General features: G+C 38.0%; 1 protein-coding gene across 1 annotated transcript in view; it reads right to left on the reverse strand.

The window, feature by feature from the left end:
* Positions 1-25,507, reverse strand: part of LOC104464906 (sodium channel protein type 5 subunit alpha-like) — a 33,423-nt gene extending 7,916 nt beyond the window's left edge. Inside the window, exons 1-19 of the mRNA XM_010077755.1 lie at positions 25,253-25,507; positions 24,120-24,238; positions 22,491-22,598; positions 20,837-20,965; positions 19,969-20,060; positions 18,917-19,138; positions 16,416-16,473; positions 15,604-15,745; positions 14,910-15,113; positions 13,699-13,878; positions 11,739-11,865; positions 9,994-10,232; positions 9,118-9,318; positions 8,014-8,367; positions 6,618-7,055; positions 4,291-4,411; positions 1,465-1,619; positions 643-816; positions 281-388 (exon numbers count right to left, since the gene is read on the reverse strand). Of these exons, the coding sequence (XP_010076057.1) occupies positions 281-388; positions 643-816; positions 1,465-1,619; positions 4,291-4,411; positions 6,618-7,055; positions 8,014-8,367; positions 9,118-9,318; positions 9,994-10,232; positions 11,739-11,865; positions 13,699-13,878; positions 14,910-15,113; positions 15,604-15,745; positions 16,416-16,473; positions 18,917-19,138; positions 19,969-20,060; positions 20,837-20,965; positions 22,491-22,598; positions 24,120-24,238; positions 25,253-25,507 (3,426 nt within the window). The remainder of the gene's footprint in view (positions 1-280; positions 389-642; positions 817-1,464; positions 1,620-4,290; positions 4,412-6,617; positions 7,056-8,013; positions 8,368-9,117; positions 9,319-9,993; positions 10,233-11,738; positions 11,866-13,698; positions 13,879-14,909; positions 15,114-15,603; positions 15,746-16,415; positions 16,474-18,916; positions 19,139-19,968; positions 20,061-20,836; positions 20,966-22,490; positions 22,599-24,119; positions 24,239-25,252) is intronic.
* Between the last annotated feature and the right edge of the window lie 174 nt (positions 25,508-25,681).

Here is a 25,681-nt window from a genome sequence, read left to right on the forward strand (position 1 = left end):
CAGTCACTTGAGTCTGTAAGGAGCAGCTGAGTACAGAGGAGGGCAGCAAAAATACCTTTTAGAAATTTATTTTATAGGTCCTAAACTGGACATGTGAACTTCATAAAGACACAGTCATGAGTTACAAACCTGTTATGTGCTAATTATTACTGACTTTATTTTACAGGTCCTAAACTGAACTTGGGGTGGACATGTGAACTTCATAAAGACACAGTCATGAGTTACAAACCTGTTATGTGCTAATTATTACTGACAGGGTTTAAATTGTATTCAGTCTTACCCTCATCCCCTCAAATCGTGACAATGCCCTTAACGGTCTCAGAGCTCGGAGAGTCCTAAGAGATTTCACAGGGCTAAATGAACTGCCTAGAAGGTTTATTAAAGAGACCTGAATGGGAAGACAAAAGGAAGTATTAGCAATATCCTAGTGTCCATTACCTTTGTTCCTGATTAAAAAACAAAACAAAACAAAAAAAACCCCAAACAAACCAAACAATTCTCAAATTTTCACTCCCCAGAGTGCAATATCCTGAAACCATCACTAAAGGAGGTGACAGCACTGTCTTAGCTTCACATCCAGAAAGCAGTCAGTGATTCTGCTACTGCATGGACCCATGTAGAAATGCCAAAACCAGAACTTACGTCTACAATAAGGAAGTCCAGCCAGCACCAGGCATTGGTGAAATACCTCTTGAAACCATAAGCCACCCATTTCAGGAGCATCTCCAGAACAAAGATGAAAGTGAACATTTTGTCAAGAAACGCCAACATAATTTTGATGCTTTTTCTCTCATTTATATGGATGTCTTCAAATGCCTGAAATCATAATATATAAATAAATGCAAAACTCAGAGATGAGCTTTATAAAATGAAAGCCTGGCATCATTAAGACCCCTTCATCATTCAACATGTGTTTTATACAGACCCAGACTCCATGTTTTACTCAAATCTATGCCAGCTGATAAATTTGTAGTTCTCCCTATCCCTTCTCTTTCTTTTTCTCTAAGTTATAAACCGTGTGGACACATGCATCATGCACAGTAAGATCCTAGAAGGAAAGTATAAACTTCTTAAAATGGATTTCTAAAAATAGACTTTCAAGAATACCAAGTACTATTTTTTTCCAAGTATAAATTTATTTAGTTTAATAACATAAAAAAAGAAATCCACAACTGTGAAATAACTTCCAGAGAAAGCCATAAAAATCCAGTATACAGCCAGAACAGAAACAGCTTCTGAGAGCTATGTATTTTTAGCATTGCTCCCTCTATCTCATAATTTGTAATAATGTAAATAATAAATTTCAGCAATTGCCATAGCGAATAAATGACTGCTACATGAGGCCTCTTTTTTTTCTCCTGATGAGTTCTAAGATATTTGCTGTTTTCTGCCGAAAACATCTCTGAGTGCAAATTAAAGCTAAAAATGCTTCTAAGTAAATAGATTAAATTGTGCTACACTAACCAGGGCTCCGCTGCTCAGAAGAATCATGAATATAATAAAGGATTCAAACCAGGAGTGTTCAACAATCTCGTAGCAGGTTTTTCTCAGATCCCACCATGTTTCTCCTCCAAACTTTATAGCACTACCCATATGACAACGAAAGTATCGAACACAACCTGAAAGTGAAAGACAGTAATGAATGTATGTAATGAATGTACGTGTGTACAAAGGGCTGCTCAAGACACTTCTGGTGGCAGAGGGAAGTCCATGGTTACGTTAACTGCATCATTGTTGGGTTTTTCTCATGTTTTGCCATGAAGAAAAAAAAAAGGATATACCTAATTTAGTTTGTCTTTTAACTCCTATTTATATACACATAAAGTAGGTGGAGTGCCTTTGGACAATTTTCTGTTGTTTCTAGATATTTCTGAGATGCTGGCAATGCTCTCAGTGACCTGGTGTTTGGGCACACAAAACTTCAGGGCCATGGGAAGAGTCTCTATGTTGTAAAATCCTTTCTCAGTTTCTGCACAATGTTTGGAAAGCAGAGATGAGATACCCCGGAGCAAAAAGGCTCAGAGACAGAGAAGGTAAGCAGTTGTCTTCAGCATTGCAGAGTTATATCCTGCCTTGCAAGGTCTATTAATTTCTGCTTCTGAATCTATGGAGTGACTGTTTTTAAATAATATAACCTGCAAGAATATAATATATTCTAGCTGACATATAGGCTCCCTAAAAGGAGACCTCTTTCAAGCTCACCTGATTGCTTCTTATAACAGAAATGATGCCACCTAACATTTCTTGACCACTTCACTACAAAATCCTGGATTTAATTACTTATTAATTTTGACAAGAATTAAGTCACTTAGGTTAACATTTTCCTTGTTGTGTGCTCTAGGCTAATTAAAATTTTCCTTATTGTGAAAAATGTCAGTCAGAAGGCTTCTGTCATTACCAAGCATGAAATATATATATATATATATAATATATATGTTATCTTATATACATACTATATACTATGGTATATACAAGCCACACATATAATAGAATATAAAATAAGCAAAAATTTCTGATCGTCTTTCTCTCAGTAATCCTATTTTTCCCAGCAATGTGGATCTGGGATTTGAGATGAGGCAGGGAATGGCACTTGCACAAGATGGGGACTTTATTTCTTTTGTTCTAATGGCTGCAAAAAATGCCATTGACAAAGTAGTTTTGAAAAAATCTGTATCTCAGAAATCTGGCCTATGTATTATTAATGCAATACATGTGTTTTTTTTTTTTTCCTGGAGAAAGCAAACTGCAATGTAGTTACAGTGGGTTTCTCTCAGGATTTACGATATATAACATAACAGAAAAATATATAGATAGATATTATTACTACACAAAGAATACTTTGCATGCAGGTACGACTTTGAAAAAAATCTGTATCTCAGAAATCTGGCCTATGTATTATTAATGCAATACATGTGTTTTTTTTTTTTTCCTGGAGAAAGCAAACTGCAATGTAGTTACAGTGGGTTTCTCTCAGGATTTACGATATATAACATAACAGAAAAATATATAGATAGATATTATTACTACACAAAGAATACTTTGCATGCAGGTACGACACCTCTCTAGCTGCGAATAATTTCTATATGCTTGACTGTTATTGATTCAATCTTAAAACTGTGCATTAAAAGTTTCATTGACCCAAAAAGAGAAGAAGAAAAAAAAAAGAAAAAAAAGCCAGCTCTGCAGAACAGGGTAATGAAGGGATGGGAGAATTACAGCCAGATTTGGTTTACCCATGTTCTCATCAGGTAAGATATCCAGGAAGTGATGCTTGAGTGGGAAGGAGGTGATAAGAGGAAGGTTCTGCCTTTGGGAGCAGAGGAGGAAAACAAGCTCAGAGATCCGGGGGACCTTTATGCTGGAGAAGAATCAAAGAAATCTCAGGGAATGGGTGGACGATAGGAGCAGTCAGCCAGGCTGACTGGGTGAGCAAAGAGCAAGTTGGAGCACCAAGAAGAATTTTGCCAGTTATAATTCATTTAATATAACACACTTGGAATAAATGAGTTTATAAACTGACTTGATGTAGTTTGTTCTCTCACAACTAATACTGAGAGTGCAGTGATTACCCCTGGCTGTCAGCAGTGACACTTATTTGAGAAAAATCCCACGAGCTATTTCTTTCCATCTTATGAAAACCACATGTTGTTACACATGTTATGGTAGGAAGAATTCATAAATGTTCTCGACACATCCCATAACAACTTGTAAAGCTACACATTGTATGACTATTTGAGAAGGGATTCCCAGATTATCACCCTATAGAAATTCAACTTCATTTTAGCAGCTTCTCTTTGCTTATTTCACTCCTTTGGTTTTTTTTTAAAGAGATTGTTCATGAAATGCTGTTCAAGGAATAAACATTTATACTGTTGCAAAGTATTAACAAATGTGATGTGCCAAGGGACTTGTTCCAGTGCCCATTTTTCAGGTGAGATCTGATCACACACACTTCTCTTTTGTTAGACTACAGAAGTGACTGTGATGTTATTCAACAGAGTCAAATTCATCTCACTTCACTATCATAATCTCATTTTTTGGGATTGGGTCTATGCCATTGCCCAGGTCCCAGTTAGAAGCAGTTGGCTTTAAAGGAAACAGGATTTATTTTTCAGGTGCTGTGATCTCTCTGTTGACTAGAGAGGGACAATGATTTGGACTATCTATCTGATTTCCAGATAACTAAAATTAACTCAACATTATCTCACCCTGTTGGCTCAGCATCACTAGAGACACAAGTCTGGGTTTGACTCTTCTCGCTTCCCAGCAGTGAAACCATGAGAGTCTTACCTTCTGGAAAACATTTTTCTGGAGTCTTGAAGTCTTCAGCAAACTCTGGAATCTGCCTCAGAAGATCTTCAGGGTTTGTCAGATCCACTGTGCTGCCTTCAGAAGAGCTGACACTGTCCAACTACACAGCAAAACAAGATCAGGTATTGATTCCTTCTGCAACCAGCTCCAAATGAATAAGTTAATCCATGAGCAAATAACATTTAAAATTCAAACTTGGCTACGTACTAATATTTCAAGTAGCGTTGGTAATGGAACAAATTTTGTGATGTTAAAAGTATATGAGCTTAGAGGTAACAATAGGTGCATTCAAACAGGGGCCAAAGCTGTCTAATTACAATCTACATGAACCAGATTTAACTGCCTAACAAGCTCGCACATTGAACAGCTTTTAACTTGCTTATCAGTACATATAGTCCTCCAAGTGGGATGAATTGCTTAGGTTAAAACCATGAAATAATAGGAAAATGCATTCAAACTGGAGAGCCAGGAAAATATATCTAGTATTGCATCAGGAACTGAAACACCCATTACAGTATTTATGAAGTAGAAATTGGAAACATATCATATATTCTCCAGTTACTGTTTTTCTGTTTCCCATCATACCATATATAATGTATGATGAGTCAGTAGTTTATTACAAATTACTTTATGGTTTTGCTCTTTTATGTGTGTGTAGTGGTTTGTTACTATTTTTAAGATACTCTTTATTCAAAATTATTAACTAAAAATATTTGTTATTAATAACTACTATCTTCAATAGTACAGTGAGAAATTCATTTAAAGTATTACATTTCCTGAAACTGAGATACTTAGGACACAGGCAGACTTGCTGGAATTTCCTCCTTTTACTGGGAAGCATATCCTTCTTTTAATGCCTTTTATTTCCCTCCTCTCCTTTTCTTGTGGATTCATATTTCAATAAATGGAAAGTAGCAGAGAGAATTTTATAAATTATTTATTTGAATCAAATTATTTTGTAGTTTTTCCATTTCTAAACACTCTGTTTCCTACACATAATTAAAAAAAAAAAAATCAATACCTAGAAACCCAGTAGGGCTTCAATCGCATTCACATAATTCTGGGTCTGTCATTCACCAGCCAGACTGGCTACTGCAAGCTCAGGGGCAATGCTGCCACTAAACTCCACTCCAGAAAATCCTTGAACAAAAACGTACCCAAGCTCAACCAGTATTGGAAAGTCAATGCCATAGAAAAAAATTGGTTACCTCTTTTTGCTCTGGTGATGACAGTTCAACTTTCCTATCCTTTCCTAAGTAAAGTACACTGAATTCTTCAGAGGAAAATCCTGATCCTTTACTCCAGCTTCCTGAATTTTTCCCTCTTTCTCCCCTTTGCCTTAGGTGATTTTCATCCTGAAAATAATCTGTGGATTAGAAGGGGTTTCTTATCCCTTTTTGGGGGGTGGACAAATTGGATGGGAAAGAAAGAAGATATGCATTTAATTTAAAGTGGAGCTCTACAGACTGAAATAATAAGATATGATCATTTTGAGTCTCTGATTTTACCCAAGGATAGAGAAAGGCAAGTTTTTCCCAATGGACATGCAGCAAACTAAGGGGTTAGTACTTTAGTGAAATAATCAAAAATTAAGTGAGATTTTTTGCACAGGGATTAAGATAGAAATTTAAGGTGGGAAATCTTGAGATTAGAATGGTAGTCTTCTATGGTTAAAAAAGAACTGAAAAATTCAGAGAACACAAAGAAATAGGTTAATATATGCTATCATACAAGAAACATGACCTTAATAGAGCCACTCCATACTTAATCCTTATAACTTCTTCTAATAATTGCTACACACAGCAAGGACAAATACAAAGATTGGACCAGAGCTAGACTCATATTATGAGCCCATGACAGTGTTCCTTATGAAGAACATATATTTTTGCTCTGTCATGTAAATAATGCCAAAATAGTTGGCATTATTTATATAAATGTTTACATTGAAATTCCATGTTCACCAAGGACTGTCACAATTGTCTATGGACAATCTATGGGCTATGAGTGTAACACAATGTGTCAGCTAGGCATTCTTGCAGCAAACCCAACAATTTATGGTCTTTCTTTTAAGTCTACTAAAGACTTGATTTTTAAAAAGCTCCAAGTAATAATTTACCCTCACTCTAAATGTTCAAAATTTGCTTCTAGTTCAAAATTTGGTAGCTCTCTGGAAATGGATTAATATATGCCACCCTGTTCATCTAGAGACAGTGCAACACACGCGACCTTCAGTGTGCATATATATATGTGTGTGTGTGTATATATATAGATTTATGTATTCTAACACAAATAAAGAAATTTCTTACCTCTTTGCTGTATTCTGTGTCTGTAAATGTGCTCAGCTTATCGTCATCTTCAAAACCCTCGCTTGTATTCTCTGCCTCAGCAATAGGGACACAAACAAATACATTGGGATTGGTAATGAAATCTTCAAGACCTGAGCATTTGTCCCCGTATTTCTCAGCCCATTCACTACTGTAATTCTCTTTACAATTTTTTGTTTCCTCAGACTTGAACCCAAGTGGGTTCTGTGCAGTCAATTTGATTTTCTTCCTGTGTGCTTTCTTTATACGCTTGAGCTTTCCACAGCAGGTAACCCATGCAACGCGCTTCAGAAAGTGAAATCCCTTGTGAATCCGAGCAAAGGCGATCCGAAGATTCTTCATCTCCCCATCATCCTCTGCCGTCTGGAGGCAGTCAGCACTGAAGGAATTCAGCAGTAGTGCAATGAAAAGGTTGAGAACCTGAAAGTCATTGAAATAATAATAAAATTAAAAATCAGGAAAGTAGAACTCTAAACTCTAACTTTGAAGAACGCAGATACTATCAAAGTTCAGTCTTAATGAGCAAATCAAGTTAATAATTAAATTACTATCATTTATCACATAATGGTTGATGAAGTTAACTTCTCTCAGAAAGTCCAATGTTCCCATGACCCTCTTCCCCAAAAAAGATGTTTAAAATAACAGCCAAAACAGATCTGTGCATGCCAAATGTATTATTTGGTTGAAACACCTTTTTAAAGGTTATAGGAGTAACAAAGGCTATGGTCATGGCTTGTCAGTTTAATAACGTCTCTTCCTTCTTCAGACTGTAGTTAAACCAAGCCTCCATGGAGCTGTTCTAAAATCCTGTATGAGATCAGATTCAGGCCCAGCAATTCCATCAAATCTGCAACACTGTCACTATGGCAGGGAATGTCGTAGCAGGATCTAGCTCTTGGGTGTAAACGTACTTAGAGATGATTAAAGAAAATCCTGATTTCAGTGATAGAAGTGTGGATTCTGCCATTTGCTGATGAAGAATTCAATATGTGAGATCTTAAAAAAACCCACAGTTTGATTTACAGAGAGACTTAAGCAATTAACTCCAGGAATTCAATCAGGTAAGCCATAAGCCTTACTGATTATCTACATCCAAATCCCAAGACATGAAGAAACATACTTGCCTGTATTATATTCACTGCAAAGATATTCTTTGTCACATTGCCACATGAAAAGGTCAAGTGATGTTGTGTGCAAAGCACACAAAATGGGAAAATATGGACAGTGGTGAAAGGCAAAAGAGGCTTTTGCAGACTATAGCACAGACACGTAACTCTTTCACCTGTGTTTTGAGAAACTACCTTATTTTTGACAAAATGGAAATCAAGTAGACAGTACCATTCTCTGGATAAAGAGAAGAAAATATTGGAAAACTCACCACTAAATTTCCTATCACCATGACTAGCAGAAAGACAAGGAGGCACAGCGGCTGTTCAGCGACCACCATGCAGTCCCACATGGTTTCAATCCATTCTCCACACAGAATTCGGAAAATGACGAGGAATGAGTGGAAAAAGTCCATCATGTGCCAGCGTGGTTTGCCATTTTTGTTTATTTTATGGCTGTTCTCCCCATAGCTTCTCCCAAAAAGTTGCATCCCTACTATAGCAAAAATGAAGACGATGATTACCAGGACGAGGGTCAGATTGCTCAGGGCGCCCAGGGAGTTGCCAATGATTTTAATCAGAGTGTTTAAAGTTGGCCAGGACTTTGCCAATTTGAAAACCCTCAGCTGTGTAGAAACACAAAACGTAGTGTTAGACATCAGTAGAGATAACCCATCTTTGCACTGTTAAAATTCTGCAAAAATTATTTTACGGATATTCTGAACAGTTCCAGCAATGTAATATTTGTGGCTCTGTGACACTAATCTATAAATACTTTCAAAAAAGTATTTCTTTTTTTTTTAATTAGGCAACACTGCAAACATGAACTAACCACCTCGTAAAGGACCAGGCTAACACAAGTCCCTAGTAAGCATTTGGCCCACACAGTCAGGTATTCATACAATGCACTTGACATAGATTATGGTGCCCAATTTACATTAACACTAAGGACCAAAGTTGGGAGACCAGCTGCTATGCTACTTTAAGAGTCTATCTTTTGGTAAAGCAATCTAAATCGGTCCACAGTATATGATACGAACACCTTAAGATCATTTCATATCTATTTTTAAGTATTGTTTTTCTATATTTGTACTCTGACACTTTTTTCCAAAATTTCCTGTGCTAATTTTTCATTTTTGACATCTGTTTTATAGCACATCTACTCTGGAATATTTTTTCATCTGAATATTTCTTATATTTGTCATTACACTCAGACTCTAAAATCACACGGAATTTAAGAGTGTGTTGCTTATTCCTAGTGCTGGGAGGAGGGGAAAAAAAATCATTTCCTGCATCCTAACTGCAGACAATAGAAGCATTCTCTATTATATTCACAACATAATGTTTTATACAACTGAGTAAGTGTGAGGCATTACCAGTCTGAAGGATCGTAAAACTGACAGAGTTCCTCCTTTTCTCCTTTCCTTCTTGCCTTTGTGTCTGGGTAAACTCAGTTCAATTAAACTCAACGTGACAATTATACTGTCAAAAACATTCCAGGGCTGCTGAAAATAATAATAGGGATCTAGAGCAATAATTTTTAAGATCATTTCCGCAGTGAAGATTCCTGTAAAAACCTGTGACAAAGAAACAGTAGCATCAGCCTAAAAATTGCCATGAATTTATCTTATCTGTAGGTCATGTTCACAAAGACAGTAATGTTCATGGACAGGTCAACAAAACCCATTTTTATGAACTTCTAATGTACTTTCCATTAAAATGGGAGGATTGTTTTCTGCTTTCTAAGGGAGTGTGTTAGAAACATATCAATAAAATCTGGCAATTGTCTATACTAGAAATGTAGAGTTTATAAATGCAGAGCTTGTTAATCTTTAATTTTTACAGTTATTCTTTATGTCTCAAGTGAATCATAGAATCATTAAGGTTGGAAAAGACCTCAAGGATCATCAAGTCCAACCCAACACCAACCACCTAACTCACTAAACCATGTCCCTAAGCACCACATCTACATGTTTCTTGAACACCTCCAGTGATGGCGACTCCACCACTTCCCTGGGTAGCCTGTTCCAATGCCTGAGCACTGTTTCAGTGAAGAAATTTTTTTCTAATATCCAGCCTAAACCTCCCCTGGTGCAACTTGAGGTCATTTCCTCTTGACCTATCACTTGTTACTTTAGAGAAGAGGCCAGCACCCACCTCACTACAACCTCCTTTTAGGTAGTTGTAGACAGTGAAAACACCCATCAATCCATCCTCAGGATAAAATGTCACATAGCTGAAAATTTGCTTACCAAGTTGCCTATGTGAAGCATCAATTTAAAATTTTCTGACATATTATTGTGTTCCAGTGCCATGAACAAAGTGTTCATCACAATGCAAACAGTGATGGTGAGATCAATAAATGGATCCTTTATGAAAGCAGCCACTTTTTTCTTGATTCTCAACCAAAGCGGACAACAGTCCCAAATTAGATACTTTAAAGCTAAATCTTTCAAGCATGGCGGGCATCTCCGCTGGGATTCTTCGAGTTCTAAATGCAAAAGAAAATCCCACTATAATTAAATAGTTACCACTGAGCAAGATGGTGAAATAATAACTTCAAGTACTCAAAAGACCAGAGAAGAAAAAGGAAACCTCACATCTCACACAAAGCCCCAAAGCTTCCCTGCACTTTCCACTATTCATCTAGTCCCTACATCAGCTAAAAACCATGAAGATAAAACTCAGAAAAATTTAGAATCAAAATTCATTCATGTGAATTTACTTCAAAAGCCTTTGGGTCAAGTTTTATTTGTCTTAAACTCTGACTTGTACTACAAGCTGACTAAATTCAGATGTTTATGATGCAGAAGCCACACCAGAGCCTCTCACACTAGAAGCTCTTGATAGTCAGTGTAGCAGTAAGACACTTTTCACCTTACCCTCATGTAGATGCCTAAGACACCACCTGTATCACACCCAACATCTCTCTATCTCCTTTGACCCTCAAGGGAGTCCAGACAGTCAAGGAAGTCTAGATTCAAGGGCAGCCAGAGCCATTCTCATCGTAGTTGAGGAAAATCCAAACTACAGCACCTGAAATTTGGCATTTGGCCACCTCTACTGGAAAGGTCATGGCTACCACATCCCAGCCGATGCAAGGTGCCGCACCTCTCCATTTCCTACAGGTAAACACGGGACAGAGGCTGTTCTGGCTTTGTCATTTACATCCTGTTGGTCAAATGTAAATCTCAGAGCCTTTCTTTTTTCACCATCAATATTAATGAGTTCTACAAAATACTTTTGACCCTGCTCAAGTCCTGTGTAAATTCATTGACAGACTGGATCTTTACTTGAAGCTAAATAAAAGCACAGTAGGAATTATTAGTCATCTGTTTTTCTGGGACCTGAAAATTTTTCAAAGATCAGATGAGCTGACAAAAAAAAAAAAAAAAAAAAAAAAAAAAGAAAAAAAAAGAAAAAAAGCCTTTCTCATCTTGGTCTCCTGGTCCAGAAAACAACTAAACAATTCGGGCTGAAAATTTTCAGAAATTGCAACAAAACTATCACTCAGCATAATAACCCCCAGTGATAAAACCCCCCAAAAACTGACATAAAAAGGTAAGTTAAAGGAATAAAATAGTGAGCTTAAATATTCAACACCCAGAAGTTACCGCAACTAATTCAGTTGCATAATCTCCTTGTTAGATCCTGCATGTGTATGTCTCTGCCAGTGACACATCACCAGTCAGAGGGTCAGGAGAAGAAGTGTCCCCATCTGGCACCTCAGATGCTAGAGAAACTCCTTCCACCCACCGTCACTCCAATCCCCTTCACCATCTATCCCACAAAATAAGATTTTACATTAGGCAAAGGTTGCAGTCCAGTACATAAAGACTGTGTGATAATATATTTTTTTTTAAAGCCTAATTAATGATGAAATTCCTAACTACACACTTACAAATCTCTGTTAACCTTTAAGAAATGTATTGACATTTTGGTCTTTCATGCCAGCATTACCTTAGGATGGCAATAAGCATAATGAGGAACCACTTACCCTCCAAGACACTGGTAATTACGCTGACTGCACTTGCTGCCCTTTGTCTCTGAAGTGCCTCATTAAAGTACTCCACCGACAGATGAGGAGGCAAATGCATCATGCTGCTCTCATCATTTACAGCTGGCTGCTTAAAGAAGCAAAGATGATTAGGAAGATACCACAGGAATAAAATGAAGTAGGATGTGATGATGGGTAACTAGGGAAGTTAATAGGAACGATGACACGCAACCAAATAAATGTACCTTTTACAAGATGTAATAGAGGCTCAGAACAAAGGTCCTACTCTGCAATAGAAATGCTGCAGTAAATGGATCCCGCAAGCACGTAATAGCAAGAGGGCCAGCACAAACCTTGGAAATAAGTGAATGAGGGGAAATAGGCCTAGGAAATATTCCAGAGACTAATGGAAAAGGAGATAGACAAGTTGCCCAGGGAAGTACAGGTGGCCCAGAGAATCTGTGGATGCCCCATCCCTGGAGGGGTTCAAGGCCAGGCTGGATGAGGCTTTGAGCAACCTAGGCTAGTGGGAGGTGTCCCTAACCGTGGCAGGGGGTGGAATTCGATGATCTTGAAGGTCCTTTCCGAATAAACTGGTACAAAAGCATCTCTACCCACTTGGGGAACTTACAGACAAAGCACAATGCTAAAGATGCTGTGAAGGAGAAAGAAGTTACAGGTATTGCTCAAATTTACTGCCCTGGACAGAGCATGGGATAAAAAGACTCTTTGGTGACTTGTAATTCCAGCACCAGGAACCTTCAAAAGTGTGTCAGTACAAGTTGTGCAAAGCAGAAAAATAGGGTTTACAACGAGAGTGCTGAAACAATGAACTCCAGTTTTTTGGGAACTCAGAGTATTGGTAACCACTTTCTACTGACAACTTATAAACTCCCCCCTTCGGTGTGCTGCATTTCACATCACTGTTTGCCATTTCACTGAAACTCTTAAGACAAGAAAAAACTGCCACTCATGGAGAAACCATAATATGAAGTGTATATTTAAAATAATGTCTTTTACTCACCAGATCACCCTTTCCTGGGTCTTCTATTACTGTTGGAAGCATGACTCCCTCAGAAGACATTGGATCTAAGCTGTGCACTCTGCTGCTTCCTCCTCCCATCGCCAAAACCACCCCGTTGCAGTCATCTGCGTTAGCCCGCTTGCTCCGCGTGCAGTTTGGGGTACCAGGGTGGGAGCCACGGCTCATTTGACTTTGCACGCTGGAGCACCTTCCCAACTGTGTGACCAACAGTGATGGACACTGAATTTCGTGTTCCCCAGCACTAGGGGTCTCCTCATTGCCAAAATCCGTTCTGGAACCAACTTCTACAGCAGGTATTTGGAAATTGAACACGCTCCCATGGCTAAGTCTGCGTTTCTCCTGATTTGCATTGGGACTGTACACCAGGCCAAGGAAAGACTAAAAGCCCAGGAAAAGGAATAGAGAACGGCGTAATATCATAGAGAAAATTTTGGGAAGCAATAAATATTTAGGGTTTTGTAACATTTTCTATCAATCACTGCAAGTCCAAAACTCTTACTTTAGATTTTTCAGGAAGGATTACGCTTAAATTTTAAAAGGCAAATAATAAAATCCTATCATCTGCAGCAGCTATTTCCATTATAACCTTTGTATTTATGTTTTATGTAAGAAATTTCTAACAGAGAATGACAATGCAAAAAAGTTAAATTCTGATGTTCATTTTTTTTAATTTCTCAGTGCTATGGAAAATGTATTTAACTGTTACTATAACTTTCCTTCCATCCTTTGTTTATTATATTTCATTTTCTAATCAATTTTTACAGCTAGTTTGTCCTTATCCCAAAAGGTTGTTTATTTTAAAGACTTAGGAGTGATCTGTGTTTTTAATGGGATTTGGTTTGTGCTTTCAAGCAATTCATTCTAGTATTTAAATTGGAAAAGCTGTAAGGATCTCAGATTCAGACAATAGATTACCAACTTTCGTTGACTGTCTGTGGACTGTGACTTGGCGAACTGTTCTTCTTCTTCATCTTCTATCCCCAAGGACTTACTTCTCATTTTCCTATTGCTTCTTTCTTTCATTTCTTTGGTAGAGAGAGGAGATGCTTGAAAGGAGCCAATTGACAGGATATCAATTCCTTTAATAGCCAATGACTGAAATTAAAACAAAAGCATGGATTATAATTTTTGCTGGGTTCTTTGAACATAAGCAGAAGGAAAACACTTCTCTGCTCTGCATTATTTCCTCTTAACAATTTGTGTTTCACAAAGCTCCTTAAAAATCTCTCAATCTGTGACAACACTAAAGAAAGAGGAGAGAATTTCTCCAGGATACGGAGCACTGAACAATTTGCTATTCACAGTACGTTACATGATCACATGTATTGGGCCTGCCAGGGGCAGAATAATCATTTTATAGCTCCTATTCCTCCATACGGCAGCTTTGCTTACAATAGAGATACTCAGTTTGAAAATAACGCTGTAGAATATATCCTTTTCCACAAATAAATGCTCAAACAGTATTAAAATGCTGGGGCTGGGGATCCCTGGGACTGTATTCACACTGTGGCTGACTTTCCTTCCCACACTGAATTTAGGACAATATTTTCAAGACACAGGAGTATTTTGTTCCAGAAGCTTCAAAGTCATTTAAGCTACCAAGAGACTTTCTATTCAACTACAATGTCTCAGTGGTTAATGCAGTTGATCAACAGATCTACTGTGCTTTTCTCTGCTCAACTGTTCACAACGATAAAATAAAAAAAAATTGAAAAACAATTACATGTTCTTTTGGAAACTTCTAGCTGATGGAATTTTACGTTTTCCGGATTTCAAAATACCATTAGTACTTTAAAATTAAATTAATATAAATTACTACAATATTATTAGTATTTTAAAATCCCATTAGTATTTTAATACTAATATTGTAGTAACAGCAGCCTTTCACGCTCCTTACCCACAATAAAATTCATTGTTTCACAGGAAAAATACACAGTTGACCAAGGAATTGCTCCTGTAGCTCTAGGAATAACTACTTTCAAAAAGTTATCACTTGTGCCTGTTCCCATGACTATATATACAGCTGGACACAAGGAGTGATGCTTTTTCTTATGTGACTGACAACAGACCGCTGAGACTAAGGGAATAATTGCAAGGGAATGCTTGCAAGGGAATAATTTACATACCTCCTGCATGGGATTATTCTGTAATAATTCCATGGCTTCCCGAAATTTCCTTTCTTTTGCCTCCGTTTCAGCAATGGTGGCCTTGTTCTGGTCTTCATATGCCATTGTTACTACAGCCAGAATCAAGTTGACGAGATAAAATGAGCCCAGAAAGATGACCAGCATGAAGAACAGTATATACACCTTCCCAGAAGCTCTGAGGGTCTGTAGGCAACACACCCCGGAGAAAAAAATTACCATAAAAAATATCAAATAGGCTTTTGATGTGTCTCTGAAATTCTTTAGAAGCACTCAGTTTCCTAGACACAACATTTTAGGAAGCTTAAATGGAAATATACCTTCCTTGGCCCTTCTTCCTCCTCTTTCTATACCATTGCCTGTGAATCAGTGACCACGTACTCCACAAGGACAGCTGAGGAGGCACTGTTATATTTTTGAAGGACAATACAGGACCCTTTCAGCACTTTTTTTAAAGACGCTAAACCAGCAGGGTGATAGGGCTACTGCTGGGAAGCACTTCAGCATCCCTTTCCTAGGAGTCACGCAGCTTGTGCGAAGGGAGAAGGGAGGATGTGGGCTGGATGACTTGCAGCTATTGCTTTCATTTGAGGTTTCTTGTCCTCTCTGCACATTTTCTTCTTTGGCTATTGCTCTTCCTGGAAGACTATTTCTGAATTAGGCACAAAGCTGGTACCTGCTGGTACAGACGCTCCCAGTAGTCCTGGGTCATCAGGCGGAATAAAGAAAGGAAAGCCCAGCCAAACGTATCAAAACTAGTGAAACCGTAGTCAGGATTTGGCCCAGTTTTCAAGCATATATAGTCTGGAGGACAGACCCTAGAAGTAATAATAAGAAGTGAAGCTCTTTTAACCATGCAGATTTCAAGGAAAACTTCAGTTTATGTGAGAGTTCTGATTATTATTCAGGTCTGCTTTTCATTAGATTGCAAACCAATTTTCTACTCCAGGTAGTAATGGCTGGAAAGTGGGATGGAAAAAGCAGCACCCACAACCCAGCAACAAAGGAAGAAGGCAGGCTGGCATAGACCACCAAGCCAGGGTAACCCCCTGATCACCACTCCTCATCCCCTGCCCCTCGCTGCAAAGCAGCGGCATCTCCCTCCTTGCCCAAACCTGCCCTCCAAAATCCATGGTTTGTTTTTTTCCAGGTTAAAACTCGTGAGCCTTCATGGAGAGGAGGGTGTCTGTCCCATGCTGAGATCTGTCATGTTACCAGTTCTCTCGTACATCCATGAGTAAGAGAAGGACAGCACTTCTGCAAAGGCTCAAAGGAATTTGGACCTGAATAAGCCAACTGCAGGGTCATGCTCCATTCCACCGAAGTATTAAATTATCTGACTGTTTACTATATTTTGTTGTCTGTGTCCCTGTTCCTGCATTCAAGGAAAGCTTGGAACTTCTGCTTTTGCCTCATATAGCTGAGTGAATATAGAAATACTGAGGCAGAGAAAACTTCCAAAGAAGAATTATTCTTAAGTGCACTTACCCACCACCAGGACCACATAGCAAAATGTCTGAGGTGCCCTCTTTCAGAGCAAAGTATGCTATAAAAAAGGGGGGGAAAAATTAAAAACAAAGCACTTTCCAGCCTGAATCCTCTATCCTTTAATACGAGTGGCGATGAGTAATCAGTGACCGGTAAGAGTATGTGCACACACATAGACGGGTTTGCCACGCCCACAGTAACTGAACCAGATTGAAAGATGTCCTGTCCTCATTTATAAACATGCGTATGTGTATGCACAAATTTCAGACTCAAGGCAGTCCTTAAAACAGAATTTTTAAAAATATTATCGCTTTGACCACATCTGCCCAAAGGAAATGAAGAATTGGAGAGCACAGGTTCAAGCACAGTCTGAGGTTTGGCAATCATTAGCACAAAGTCTGGCACAGTTTTGGTCCATAGAAATTAGCCCTCTCCAGGACAGCATACAAACATCATTTGGGGGTAGCATAGACCAGTTCTGTTTCCAATGAGCACGAGCAACAGAAAACAAAGCTCTGTTTTGAGTAGGAGGAAAGAGTATTTGGCTGTGTGGATATACACCATGCTATGCCACTACCCTGCTGAGCCAAACAGCAGGTCCCAACCCCGTTTAGTTGAGAAACACAGATTTTTCCATCAGGATGCTGGAGCTGTGCCCTTTTTGGCCTCTTCCCCTATTTCTCTTAGCAGGAGTTACTCTGATACGTGAGCTCCCAGCACACTGAAAGTAATAGCTTTAGTGCTAACAGCTGATTAGCCCCATTAAGGTGTGGGTTTATTATCCCACAGGTCTCACGTGGATTTATTGTCCCACAGGTCTAATGTCTTCCTGGTGCTTCTCAAACCTCAGCTCTGCTCATCAGGTAAGTCAGTATGATTCAGAGCTAGCAGGAATATTTCGTATCAGCTGTACCATACCATGTATAGACACCACAAAGGAAAGAGTCACCATCTGGGCTACTTTCCACTCAAATTTTGTTCAGCTCTGCTCCTGCCAACGGAAAAAAAAGATTTCTAAAGAAGATTCAGTGGCTGAGCTTCAGAGCTCATAAAAGCATGTAGCTCTCCATTTTGGAGACGGTAACTTCCTACAAAATCAGGACCAAAGCAGCCCATAAAAAAATAATACAAAAAAATAATTTCATAGAAAACTGGGTGTATAGTACTATAAGTCCTAAATCCTGTAGGAAAGTCATCAACTTTCATTAAACCTGTCTGGGACCTCCTGTTCCTCTTGCCCTCATTGCAAATCACCCTGCACACAAGACGTATGGCACAGGATGTGAACAAGACAAAGTGTGAAACAACACACAAATTTTAAATTTCTTGAGCCCTACTTTCTCCAGCCTTTACACAACTGCGATGTTCTGCATTAAAAAAAAAAAAAAAACAAAAAAACAAAAACACAAAAACCCAGCCAACCAACCAAATCCAAAACGAACTTCAGATGCTTTTGTTTCCTGTTTCTTCAGAACAGAAAACAGTTATTTTTAGCCCAAGTTTGTCACATCCATGGTCTCTTGCATGGTGTCCTAGTCCCTGCCTGGTTTCTTTTGAAGGTTGCTTTCAATTATGAATTTTACATCACTCTGTATATGTAAATAACTTTGCTTTATATGTGTGTTTTTTTAGTAGGTACAAGAGTTTCTTGCAAAAAGTTTTTCGACAAAAATCTTTTATACAAAGATTTTCTCCCCCTGGACTAGAAGTTATTAAAGAAATCCTGTCTGAATATATCACCTACACGGGGTGTCTACAAACAGCAATCCTGTGTGGCTCTTTCATGGACTGCAGCATCTCCCCTGGGAGCATGTTTCTCTCTGAATATAACTGCTGCTATGTCTGAACTCGCTGGTGGAGATTTTCTTCAGTGGTGAAGCTTTCTTTGTATTTCTGTCGTAGATATTGTTTGAGAATATTTTTTATCGTGAATATTGAAGCTTTTCCTTGGCATCTTACAGTTGCTGTTCCTCTGAGGATGCTTTGCTGTGTTTTCAGATCTCTGCTCTATGCTTCCATCACCAGCCCCAGTCAAGATGCAGCCATGAAAGATGTATATTATATATGTTTTATGTAAGACAAAATATATGTCACATATATCAAATACATGTGATGTGAAGAACAAAGTAACTTTTAAATGAATTCTTCTGTTTCAGGCTGAAGAGGGCAGCAAAATGAAGATGTACGAACTCTTCAGCATGTAGTAAGAGGTGAACTTTGGGGAATTACAGCAGAGAACGAGCTAATGCATGTTTCAGTTATTGTCGTATCATTCTGGGAAACAGATATTACTGGAAAATTTGGGAGTGCTGCTTCTTATAATGAAGGGCAGGGGTGCATTCCTGGATGCAAGCTGCTCTGGCAATCTGAAGGCTATTATCAGATAGTTACTTATTAAAATACCAACCATCAAAACATCAGCATCATTTACAGCAGTGGTTATACATGCATGCAGAGCTGTCTATACTATCATCTAGGAATGAATAAAAGAGAAAAATTACCTGTATAATTAGCAAATGTTTCATAGGATTCCCATTTTTTCTCAAGGAAATGAAGGATATTACTCAACTCCGTAGAGTTCCTGACACATTTTTGTCTTAGATTGCCCTTAAAAAGCTGGAGGCCTATGAGAGCAAAGACACTCAGGCAGAAAACGGTCAGGATCATCACGTTGGTAAGTTTCTTAACAGACTGGATAAGTGCCCCTACAATGATCTTGAGTCCTAGGAAGACAATAATCAAAGGGAAAACAGGATGAAAAGCTGAGATTTTAACTGAGTTAAAACAACGTGCAGCAACCAAAGTACCAAAATTACTGGATAATATGGGAAAATATGTTTGCATTGCAAGTATAGTTTGGAAGAGAGAGTAATTTGAGAATAATGTGTTTTTTTCCCTCATTTTGATTGACACTACAAATTTCATATGTTCCTTCAGTCCCTGTAGGATTCTTAGGCAGGCACAAGGCACCAGAGATAGTCCAGTTTCTCTTATCCAAAAAAAGAGTAATATGCATAATTCAAATGAAATTTCCAACACTGGAAACAATAATGAATGTGATCAAAAAGACCAGAAAGAGAAGATAGGGGCAACCTAATGGCTCTTGATTCATATTTAGTCATGACAAAAAATTCACTGGCTTTGTAAGTAAGGAAAAAGTGAAAAATAAAGTGTTTTCCCAGGGATGATGTAAGATCATTAATAATAAAGTTCATTCAGCCACCAGAGGTGTTTCTGTTGAACCATAACACATAGACCAGCTAGAAGAACATTTGTAAAACTGGCATAATAAATTGTTAACAAAATCTTTAAGAGCACAATGAAAATAAATTAAGTACAAGATTGTTTCTAACTCCCAATTTATTCTGGTTGGGCCAGATGGACTGAGACACTATTTGTGTCCATGAATTCAGCTGTGTCTGTGACCAATGAAAGATAGAGAGGAAAAGAAAATAAAGGAAAAAAAAAAAAAAAAAGGAAACCCCAACATTTTGATTGGAGTAAAGAATCGGTTGCAAGTAGCAGAAAATATTCAGCAAATACAGTTTCTTACCTGGGACTACTGAAATGGTTTTTAAAGCTCTCAGAACCCTGAAAGTCCGAAGGACTGACACGCTCCCCAGGGTACTAAATGCTCCCACGTACCTGTAAAGTCAGGATGTGATGTGTCAAGGGGCTGAAGGGAGTAAACAGGACAATTATTTTACAGTAGTTATCCTTTTATCCTTAACTGTCAATCCTTACAACCATATTTTAAGTATTAATAAATTACATATCAAGGTTTTGTCTGAAGAATTACAAAATAGAAACCCCTTTCTTGATTATTAGAGTTACCTTACGAAGTAGCCTTCTGCTTGTGCACAGCTGCCTTTGTGTCAGCATCTTAAAATACTACGCATTTAAAATGTAAACAAAGAGAACACTCAAAATTATCCATTTCTGGCTGAAACGCTGGCTGAACTGGTTTGATCTCCCTTCTGTAGCTGCACCTAACCAGTATAAAATCTCTCTAATTACTGCAAACTGAAGCTCAATGATTTTTGGAGATAAAGAACCCAAGTTTAATCCACTGTCCTGGTGTCTATATCCATCGCTCTATTTTCAAACTTACACTTCCATTCACAGAACCAGGATGTCTGTATTTGACAGCCCAGCTATCACATTGCACTGGTTCAAACACATCCCTTCACAGACACTCACCGCAGAGGATCTCGTGTTCTGCACAACTCTATTCCCTTCTTGAAAGACTAATACGTTGTTGTTATACAGTGAGCAATAAAACAAGGGGAAGAGTCAATATCCTAGATAGTTTCAGATGCAGCGAGAACCCACAGGGATTTTTTTTTTTGTACTGAAGAGAGCCTTTGGCACCACAAGAGCATCAAGTGCAGGTAATCTATATTTTATATGTTCCCACTTACGCCATAACGATAACACTGAAATCCAACCAGTTCCAGGGATCTCGAAGGAAAGTGAATTCATTTAGACAGAATCCTCTTGCCAATATTTTTATCAATGATTCAAAAGTGTAAATGCCAGTGAAAGTAAATCTAAGGAAGAGAGAAAAGTGCCAAAGGAAAACAGCAATATTAGCAATTAACAGACAGTCAGACTATTTATTGTCCAGGCCAACAAACCAAGCTAGTGCTGCAGAAAAGTAATGGAAAGGCTGCTGATGATTTTAGGGTATCCTATTAGTATGACATATGTTGTTTGAGACAGTAGTTGACTGCAATCTGGACAGGGCTATTAACATGCACATCTGTGACTTTTTTTTTTTTTTTCCATTCAGTGATTTATTTTCAAGCTCTTTCATATGAGTCCTCATAATCTGAGAAACACAAAACTCCTAGGTCCTTGCTAAAATACCGATCACAATTTTTATCTCCCCCAGGTTTCAAGTGACCAAGTGAACATGCGATATGCTGTTTATTATTTACTTCGAGCACACAGCATCCATCTCTGTGCAGAATGTTTAAAACACTTAGAGAAATACAAGAGTACAGGATTTTCAATTTAAGATAGCAATTATTCTTATTAATGGAAAATTATTGGTAAAAGCTCTTCTGGATTTATTGAGTGCACTTATGGTTTCAACAAGAGAGTGATCTCCCTGCAGAATTCACAAGGCATTCATTTGGTAGTCAGCAAATGCACTAAGAAATTATATGCATGTAGTGCTTCTCTTTTCATTTGGAAAGAAGTATTCAGAAATTATTATTGACACACATTTGAACTGTAGTTTTGATGCCAACAGCAGATACAACTCTTATCTAACCTTCATGCTCTGGTAAGTAGGGAAGTATCCCAGTGTCTTCTGGAGATATGTATGTTAACACCGCACAGAGCCTTGCATGAGGATTTCAGCTGTTTCAGTGTCATGTATCACGAGATAGAAACAGCTTTAAAGCTGCTTTAAAAATTAAGTATTTTGGGATCTTTTCCTTTATGTTAGGTGTTAGAATTATCAGGGTTCATATTCTAACATTTTTATGCCAAACTGAAAAAGTGAGAGCTGAAATATGCTTTAAAAGAAAATAAAAACATGGGATTATCCAGTTTAAGTGTGACTGCAAAGGCATGGATTTATAGTGATTTAACATTTCAAGTGTCGGCAGTGCTGAAGATAACAGCTTTACTTTCTAACGACGTCCTGCAGGCAAGGAGCTTCTGACAGAACACTTTATGAGAGCAAATACTCAGTGTTACAATATTATCAAAAAGAATTTTAAAAGGCAGCAGCTCTTGATGTGCTGCATCAGTGTCAGCAACAATGGGAAATGTTTCTGGATAAAGAGCAAATAATTACTGAGTAACTTCAGAAAGTGGAATAACTGGAGCAGAAGGACAGACATGAAACTCGTCCAACAGCGGAACTTAACCTACTCTCAATAACACCACAATTATTGCAGATATTGAGTTTAAACACACAAAAAAAAATTGCAAAAAGTCCTAACACAAGCAACTTTTCTTCCAAACCACCCATAAATCATTCTGAGTGAAGGCAGCAAGGTAAGTCTCAATAATTCAATATAACTACAGAATTAAAAAACATACGTACCCACAGATACTTACTCAACATACTTGTTCCACGAAGGAGATGGAGAAGCCTTAGAGGACTCAGTCAGAGCCATGAACACACAATTAGTTATAATAGTGCACATGATAAACCAAGTGAACAATGTAAGTCACGGGAGTGAAGGCAAAGAATATGACATTGATTCAGAAATGTAACTAGATATTCCATCAGTCAGAGACATAGAATCTGGTTTTGAGTTTAAAGCACATTTAAGAACAGCATGCAGAAGTATTTGTAGATTTTAGGGCATATTAGATGACAACACACTACTGTTGTTATTCATGCCATCCAGACTTCTGTATGGGCTAGAGATCTGCCATTCTAAGCATTGCAAACCTGGTAAAGGATAAAGGATCCTCAACTACTCCAAGTGTGGGAGGAAGGATGAATTTATTTTCATTTTATAGCATAACTGTTAAAAACCTGCCCAAGGTCACACAGGTGAAGCCCAAACCTGACTCTAAATTGGTAGAGTTGCGCTCTTTAGAAGCGACAGCACGAAGTCTGATGGGAAACTTGCAGACTTGTCTCAAAGGACACTAGATGCCTGTGTTTAGCCAACTCTTGGGGCTGCCCAGCTGCTCTCTCGGACCTGCTGACTACCAGGTACGAACAAGAACTTGGGTATCTAGCTCACTTGTAGACATCCAAGCTTAACCACTTGGCACTGGAGATGGATCTCATGCCTTGTGCCATATCACCTGTTTTGGCAACCCAGGAGGTAGATGTGCATGGGAAATACATCTAGCCTTTCCATTACCCATCCTCTCTGTCCCCACAAAAAACTTCCCTGGCTTTAGCTCTAGGCATGGTCAACCTGTCACAAACCCAAGAGCTGGACAGCAAGTGTTGAAATGCCACCACCAGCCAACTTGCTGCCCAGGGAAAGCTTCAGATGAGAGGTATCACTCCTCCAGCGATGTCTGTACCCAGCTACAACAACTTCGGACCCATTGCAGCTAACTCAGCACTGCGTGGTCAGGAGAGGGCTGGAAACCTAAAATACACACAGGGACACCACAGATTCTGCACCGGGCCTGATTCAGCCCCAAGCAAGAGTGTTATTTTTCTGGTCTCATTCCCCCTATTGCCAAACTGGAGCAATAGATTAAAGATTCCTGTTCCTTAAATTTGATGTATGAGGTGGAATTTATGTTACCTTTATATTCCAAAGGCACACCCTGCAACTGCATCCCTGAAAATTTTCACTGTCATATACTAAAGATACATTTTTTTTCACTTGATTTCCTAAAGAAACTAAATTTGTATAATTTTTCTATGCATTTTCATACATGTACCTGTCTATCTCAGCCTTGTCTTCTGAAAATTGGACAATAGTTGATTAACTTTGGCACAAGTTAAATTTAATTCCTACAGTTTGGGCAAACAGAAGATGAGAGAAGAGGATAGAGACCATGTTAGTCTTCTCACTGTTTATGTATAATTATTTATTCCTAAGTAGCACAAGAGCACCAAGACAATAATAATTTCTAAGGTAATTCATAATTAGAAGTCATCTGGGGTGAGGAAAAAACTAGATTCATTCAATGGTGTAAACTATAAAAGCACAGGATTGCATAGGTTTTTACAATAAGAGAGAGGGAATGGAGTCTAAAAAAGGATATGAATGTACTAAAATCTTAATTACTGTTCTTCGGATTGGATGGAAAGGACTGAGGATCCATAAGGCACGTGTAGCAGTAAATCTGAAGATTGTTTTCTGTTTGTTTAGCACTATGAAAACCTTAAAAAGAAAAAGAAAAAAAAAAAAAAGAAAAAACAACCATGAAGTAAAGTTTTCGGGAAGATTATAGAACATAATTTTCTACTATATATTTTTGTATCAGTGATGAGCAAAAGCTTGATTTTAACTCTAGTCTGTTTAAATGGGAAGACTGTAATGTGCTGCTATCCTTTCATCATAAACTGACGAAAGAGTTAATACCCATTAACCATCAAGCTGCAAAAAAATCCTCAACATGAACTTCTTTATTTAAACCTTAGGGCCTGCAAGGAGTTATACCCAGAATTAATCTTGCTTATGACTATTCTCTTAAAATAAAGTGAACACCTCATTGAGTAAAGATATACAGAGGCAGAGGAAGACCTGCAGCCTTATAGTTATTTGCTGTTGTTGATAGTGATCCTCCAGCTCTAAGACTGTAGAAATTAGTTCACAGTATTAACCATTTCTCAAGCAATAAGCTTAATTTCCAGTGGATTAGTTCCCATTTCTCTGTTCTTTATTGAAAATCATATTCTACAATGCTTCATGATTAGAATATGGAGCCTGAATAAGTAGGTTTTAAGGATTCATCAGTAAATGTTCTAAAATAATTTTTATACTTAGGTGATCATTTATTTTACATGTAGGTGGGGTATAAGCACTGAGATAGTGAGGAACATTTTGTTTCAAACCATGGAATTTAAGCAAATTTACAAAATTATTATAATTTCTTGTAGATCTGACTCAAAACCCCCTTTTCTTCCTTTATCCATTTTACTTTTTCTGCTTCCATTCTGATTCAAATGTTAATGAAGTTCATGCTATTTAATTCCTATAATTCAAAGTTAAACTTTTTTAAAAAAGATTACAGCATGTCATTCAGCTGTGCCCACTGCGTGCATTATTGTAAGCTAGAAAGGGACGACAGTTTTTCTAAAGGTAAGTAAGCAAAACTGTTTGATATATCATAAACATAAACACTTCTTAGCAACACAATAAAACAAATTAAAACCTAAGCTGGTTGGCTCTAACCTTGTGATCTTTGTAGTATGGGTCGAGATCCTCCAGTGGTTCCCCAATGAGTTCTGGAGGAGGATTTCCATAGAGAGCTGGTAACTTCTGGAAAGCTTGTAGGTCGAGCTGAGGACGTGGTTTCTCCTCAGGTTTCTGGTCTACAGTATTTCTTCGACAATTCTTCTTGGCAGCAATTCTTTTTTCAATAGCAGCCAAGGATTCGTAAGTGAACTTACGGAAATTGTTGGTACCAAGTTGTAAGAACTCAGCCATTTTTCATTCTTCTCCTTCTGTCACCGCTTCTGTCCAAAAAAATAGAAACAAGAAGAAAGGAAATCAAGATATGTTACTCCAAAACAGGTAAGTTATAAAAATTTAAAAAGTTTGCCTGTGCTTGGCTAATAACATAAATTTTCTGAGCCATCAGCTTCTAAAAAGAATATATAT

The sequence above is a fragment of the Pterocles gutturalis genome, unplaced genomic scaffold (genome assembly GCF_000699245.1).
Source record: "Pterocles gutturalis isolate BGI_N339 unplaced genomic scaffold, ASM69924v1 scaffold10058, whole genome shotgun sequence".
NCBI classification, from domain to species: Eukaryota; Metazoa; Chordata; class Aves; order Pterocliformes; family Pteroclidae; genus Pterocles; species Pterocles gutturalis.